This window comes from Olea europaea, unplaced genomic scaffold (assembly GCF_002742605.1).
Source record: "Olea europaea var. sylvestris unplaced genomic scaffold, O_europaea_v1 scaffold1508, whole genome shotgun sequence".
Classification (NCBI taxonomy): Eukaryota; Viridiplantae; Streptophyta; class Magnoliopsida; order Lamiales; family Oleaceae; genus Olea; species Olea europaea.
In genome coordinates this window covers 84,550-90,894 of record NW_019232657.1, presented here as the reverse complement: position 1 = coordinate 90,894, position 6,345 = coordinate 84,550, and the positions used below count along the sequence as shown (strand labels likewise).

General features: G+C 38.1%; 2 protein-coding genes across 2 annotated transcripts in view; one reads left to right on the top strand and one right to left on the bottom strand.

Annotated features, from left to right (window-relative positions):
• Positions 1 to 906: 906 nt before the first annotated feature.
• On the top strand, positions 907 to 2,342 carry LOC111376467. The gene is made up of 2 exons (XM_022999427.1): positions 907 to 1,828; positions 1,902 to 2,342. Exon 1 carries the CDS (start codon positions 1,114 to 1,116, stop codon positions 1,777 to 1,779), a length of 666 nt encoding a protein of 221 aa, XP_022855195.1. The 5' UTR covers positions 907 to 1,113; the 3' UTR covers positions 1,780 to 1,828; positions 1,902 to 2,342.
• Positions 2,343 to 4,793: 2,451 nt separating this feature from the next.
• The window catches only part of LOC111376460, a 2,827-nt gene continuing 1,275 nt past the window's right edge, over positions 4,794 to 6,345 (bottom strand). The window contains exons 2-3 of the mRNA XM_022999419.1: positions 5,297 to 5,406; positions 4,794 to 5,114 (exon numbers count right to left, since the gene is read on the bottom strand). Of these exons, the coding sequence (XP_022855187.1) occupies positions 4,794 to 5,114; positions 5,297 to 5,406 (431 nt within the window). The remainder of the gene's footprint in view (positions 5,115 to 5,296; positions 5,407 to 6,345) is intronic.

Sequence of the window (6,345 nt, the reverse complement as noted above, 5' to 3'; positions counted from 1 at the left end):
TTTTTAATGATACTCTGTGTTAATTTTTTTTTTTTTTTTTTCTATTGGGTTGATTGATATCTTTTTTGTGTCAATTTTTTTCAATGGGTGACTTATTTAGTTTTTTTTTTAATTAAAAATCTACTATAAATCTTATATTTTCTCGAAATTCATTTCCAGAACTATAACACAGACATATCGAATGATCTAAATTAATATCGAAAATAGTTAAATGTACGTCAAACGTGTGTGTTAAAAAATTCGTATAAGTCGTCTTTTTTCTTTAAAAAAATTAATAATTTTATTAATATTTATTATTTTTCCCAACAATTTTCTCAATATAATTTACATCATTTTCTTAAAAAATATATTATGTGGTATAACGTAAATTTTTTTTTCGACGTAAAAACTCAAAATACGGCTTGAATGAACAATAATTTGCATATTGCCTCTTACATTCTATTGTAGTAGGCATAATAGATAATGGAAACACATAATAGGGAATGAACATGGAGCTTACGTAAATTACTTGTTTAAATCAACAATGAAAAATAATAAAGAAATCGCATTAATTTCATTTCTGTGGATGAATAGTAAAAATAATTAAAGCCTCTTTTCGATGGAAATAATATTGAACAAGTTTAACTACAATAAAGAACCAATTTAGTGTGAAAGCTCTGTTTCAAGATGAATAGTAAAGTTCGCATCTTCTCTTTCAAGTTAAGGGGATTTACGATTTTGTCAAAAGAAATAATTGATTGTACGGTTTTACCCTAATGTCCTTTTTGTTTGTGTAGAAAGGCGAAACTTGAACACGGTTTTTCACATTCCTCTTCCTCTTATTTTGCATTAAAAATCGTAAAACAAAATCTGACCGTTACCAATCCCCCGTTGCCAGCAACAGGCGAAATATGACCGTTGAAAGTCAGGGTTTCTCCTCCATTTAAGTATCCGAAACACCTCTTCATTTCCTTCACCAAATCAAGCAACAAAATCCATTTGAATCTCTTTAGAATTCTATTTGCTGCACATATTATTCTCTACATCATACTTGCTGTTTTTTACTTGATTTGTTGTTTATATCTGTAATCTGTTTTTATTTTCTTGGAAGCATTCTGCAATCCAACAGCACCAATGGCAGAAATAAAAGACGCCCACATAGTCGAAATCCCAGTCGACGAAGAGCATCAGCAGAAATTAATATGTGCCATGAACGCAATTTCTGCAATCCAACAGCACCCATTAACAGAAATCTCTCAAAGTCCTGGCCATTTCTTACTTCTTAAGCTTTGGCAAAGAGAAGATGACCTATTTGGCCGGAGAATAGTCATGAAAGAAAAGAGAATGGACTCTATCAGAAGAGAGATTTTCCAACTCTGTTGCTTTTTCTTCTTTTTCCATGGCATTTTCCTGACAATCTTGTTTACATCTTCATTAGAGGACCATCATAATAATGTGTGCAAAAAATGGTGGATCCCATCTGTTTTATCAGTGTGTACTTCTTTTGTGCTTGTGTTCTTGGTACAGGTGAAACTTTGCAGGTACTGGAAAGTGGACAGGCAGTTGCAGAGGGAGAGGGCTGATGGCCGGGCCTTGACGCGGTGTGTTCAGGAATTGAGGATGAAAGGGGCAAGCTTTGATCTGTCGAAAGAGCCTCAGAATGGGAAGAGAATGAAGAGTTCCAGTGTGGAAATCAAATGGAAGCCTCTCACTTGGTGTTCTCAGTATAGAATCACTATCTGTCTCCTGTGTTTTACTGGCTTGATCTTCCCTGCCTGTAGATTCATCCTCTGTGCCTAAAATCCCGAGGCCAGTCGGAAGAAGATGTGATTTTTATCACTTAGAAAAGGTAAACATTTAACCACAAATTGTATCCTGTTCGATGCCGGATTTAATCTGGTTATTACTTTTCCTTATCGCAGTTACTTCTCTCAATTTCTTATGAGGGATGAAGCATTATGGTCCGATTGTTCCGCCAATTCATGAGTTTCTAAAGGAGAGAAAATCCCTTTGGAATCAAACCAAGAATTTCGAAGGTCCTCGTTCTCACTGCAGCCTTCTTAAGCCTAAAGGGATTTGGTTTTTTCTAAAGAAACTACTTCAGATTCTTCAACTTTGTTATTTGATTCATGCCTGGTCCAGGAACGAATCTATTTTGGCGCGCTTACGAGGAATTGAATCTTTATAGCAAGTTTGACTCATGACACTGCTCGTGTTGTATAGAATTTTCAATTGTCACACATGTATATCACACAAAATTCTAACATTTGTCTTTTTAATAGAACCTTGTGTATGTATTTGTGTGTATCATAAGCAAAGGAACTGGGCTCTAACTTGGCTCGGCTTGACTCCTATCTTTATTTAAGTAGTTCTTACTCGGGCTCTAAGTTCAAGCAAACATCATAAGCAAAGGAACTGGGCTAACTGATCTGAAGCAAAAAAAAAAAATTACGAGTAGCCACACTGCAGAATTGTGGAGAGAGCTGAAAAACAATTTAAAGCCTTTTTGGATTTATTTTATTGAAAGAACGAACGGTTGAAATGAGTTTGTGGAAAAATACGGTCGCTAATTGTTAACAAAGTGCAAACTTAGTAACCTTCAAATCCTTAGGATGGAATCAGTCCTTACTCTTTGGCCACGTTTGCTGATATAAAGATGGGCGCATAAAAGACATATGAGATAACAAAAATTTGACACTCGACTTTTATTCAGAGGTTAGGAGGGATTATAGTGCTGAAAAATAAAAATTAGGATCCATTTGAACTTTTTGAAAATGTTAGAAACACCAGATGCAATTTTCCCCATTCTAATTACCGCTAATTTTCCCCAAGGCATGGACCACTTTCCTTCCACTCGTCACCCCCGCCCCCCTCCCGCTTTTTTTGCGATTCGCCCTAACCCACTGTTCTCTCTGCAAATTTATTTTGGTTTCGCGAATCATCTTACACCTCAGTAGTTTGTAACAGCAAGATTTGAACTCTAACCATGCTCTTCTGTAAATCTGTGTTTGTTGTATGTTTCAATGTTTGTGCGAATTTTTTATTATTATTATTTGCTGTAAAGTGTCCCCTTTCTGTGTGTGTGTATAGGACGTAATATATATATATATAGATATATAGATATATGTTTACTGATTTTATATGTAGGATGGGGTAGATCGCTGTCGAGTATAGTTTCTTGGACTTTTTTTATTATTAAATTGCTCTTAATTATTTCAAATAAGAAAAAGAAGAAATGACATTGATCACTGTTGACCTTCAAAAATAGCTCCAACAAGTTCTCTAGCATCGTCCCCTCGAAACCTACGCAAATAGCACCTCGTCAAGAGGCAAAGGTGACCGGACGAGAAAAAGGTCCGGCGACCGTTTACACTCTGACGGTCAAGTCAACGGTCGAACCGAGATAGATATATAGAGTACTAGTATGTGGGGGTTTGGCCAGAGAGTGTAGAACATACCTTAGTTGTGTGAGTGAATCTATATATATAGAGAAATGGAAGTGAAATAGGCCAAACGGGCTGATGGGTCGAAGTCCAAGCCCAATAAAGAGGTGATCATATGAACATAATAATAGGCACTTCGTCGAGCGTCTCGACTGAACTCCTTAGGGCCTCGATGGCGCCTCGACTGGCCTCGTCAGAGCCTCGACTTTTGGGGCCCAATTCTGATGGGCCTCGTCTGAGTCCAATAAGATTACCCAATATGAAGTGGTAGTAATATATAGGCGTAACAGTAGTCCCCCAAGTCCAAGTTGTATTATTTATAATTGGGTCAGACTTGAAATATAAACTGTCAAGTAAGCGATATCTTACAAATTGCCTCAGAAAGATGGGTAACTCCAATAAGCGAGGACTTACGAACTGCCTCGAAAATATGCATTGATCTCGAATAGGCGAGGACTTACGAATTGCCTCGAGAAATATGAGTCGTTCCAATAAGTGAGGACTTACGAACTGTCTCAGAAAATGTGTGCGAGTCAAAATAACTGAGGACTCATGAATTGCCTCGAAAGATATACTGCATATATTTTTTCGAAATTCCGGCGGCATCTCCTCTGTAATATGGGCTAAACCAATCCTGTAATACAATACAATATATCCACATCATATATACCAAATAAATTTGGGGTCCATTTGCCCCTTCAAATGCTCATAACCATAAGGGTGTGACATCATATTTCTCCAAGATATGTGCAGAGGATCTGTCATGTATTATAGTAAATCATGTGCTCGCACAGCTCAGTGTATCAGTAGTGCTATAGTGAAGCAAGTAACATGATGTTGACAATAAAATGAAAATGATGATAACAGGGCATACGTACTGGCTGTGATGAAAATAATGTATGACATGCTAGCAGTGATATAGCATTCATACTTGGAAACAGTAATGTGATGCATATGCTAGCAATGATATGCAGTCCCCCAAGTCCGAGTCGTATTATTTATATGCGGGTCGGACTTGAAATGTAAGCTACTATGATAAAGTTGATGCAGAGACGATGCTCTGAATGTAAGTAGCATAGGTGACAAGGGCGATGTGTTGGATGCAGAGGCAATGCTCTCTGATTGTAATAGCAGAGGCGATGCTCTGGATATAGTTGGCGTGAGAGTTGTTGAAGCTTGTGAAGCTGAAGGTCGGGACACATCTTCAACTGAGGCGCTGAAGCTTCGATGTTACTTAAGGAAGGAGCTCATCTGCCATCGGTGTGCTGACCCACAAAGGACGTGTTGGGAGACAGCTAAAGTTTTGTGAAGTTTAGGAGGGAACGTAGCCACCGAGGCGATGACCCACAGGAGACTCTGCGTCAAGTACGTCTAAACTTTGTAAAGCTGAATGAGGAGCTCATCTGCCACCAGTGCACCAACCCACAGGGGATGACACATTGGAAGATGGCTAAAGCTTTGTAAAGCTGAGAGAACGCAACGACCGAGGCGATCACCCACAGGGGACTTCGCATTAGGTGCATCTAAGCTTTGTAAAGTTGAGAACAACATCTGGTGAGGCAGGGGATAGACGTTCCGATAGTAACTCGAACTATCGAAGCCATAAGCAGCCTCGGAATGTAGAGAACTTAGAACTCTGCTTGACGATAGTGAAGCAAGGAGAACACATCTCGTGAAGCTAGGGATAAACATCTGGCGAAGTGTCGAACTATCGAAGTCTTAATGGCTTGCCTCGGAATGACGATGACTTAGAGCCAAGCTCAACGATAGTGAGGTAAGGAATAGTCTCGCTGAGCTAGGAATAAGCAGCTGGCGAAGTGGGGAATAGATGTCCCACATATAACTGTCGAACTATCGGAGTCTTAGTGGCTTGCCTCGGAATGACAAGGACTTAGAGCCAAGCTCAATGATAGTGAAGCGAGGAAGTCTCGCTGAGCTAGGGATAAGCATCTGGCGAAGTGGGAAATAGACGTCCCGCATATAACTGTTGAACTATCAGAGTCTTAGTGGCTTGCCTTGGAATGACGAGAACTTAGAGCCAAGCTCAACGATAATGAGGCAAGGAATAGTCTCGCTGAGCCAGGGATAAGTGTAACGCCCCAATTTTTTCATTAAGCATAAACACGGGAACGTTACGAAAACTCGTTTTTCTTTAATTAAAAAAAAAATGCGGAACTATGTAAAATTCTTCAATAAACAAATAATTGTAACGTTTAGATTAAAATTATTGAAAGCGTATCTAACCATAAACATAAACTCCTAAGTAATTCAAATAATGCGTTCTAAATTAAAATAAACAAATTGCTAAATTTAAAATGGCAAACTTATTTCTTTTTCTCTATTCTTTATCCACTTGGCAGTCCGCATCACCAATTCTCCACTGTTCCAATCGACCCGAACTAATCTGAAAAATTAATGTAAAAGTGAGTATTAAAAATACCCAGTAAGATACGTGCAAATTTCCATACACAGGTATATAACAAATAAATAATACACTTCATAACGCTCTTCTCTTATGGAGTATATCGGTGACCAAGCGACACACCCATCTTAGGTCCTCTTAATTTTCGTGTAGAAATTTCATATCTCTTTCTCTAGAACCCGAAGGTCCACTAGCATTCCATGTATATTTAATTGCATATAAGAGCATAAGGAAACGTAAACACTTTGCACATAAATGTATCTTACCTGTTATCGAAATGTACACGAAAAATATTTGAATGCACGTTCCAAAATTCCTTCCTCTACTCTGTGAATGATTTATTGATCGACATTGATAGTTGATGTATGACAAATTTCTGTTTTCACACACTCTCTCCTCTTTCTCTCTCTCTCTCTTTCTTTCTTCTCTCTCTTTCACGTGTTCATATTTTTTGGTGTTGTAAAATATGAAATCTTTGCCTAGTATTTATAGGTGTAGGCT

Coding starts and splice junctions, on each gene's coding strand:
- LOC111376467 (XM_022999427.1), top strand. CDS start 1,114: ATGGCAGAAATAAAAGACGCCCACATAGTCGAAATCCCAGTCGACGAA.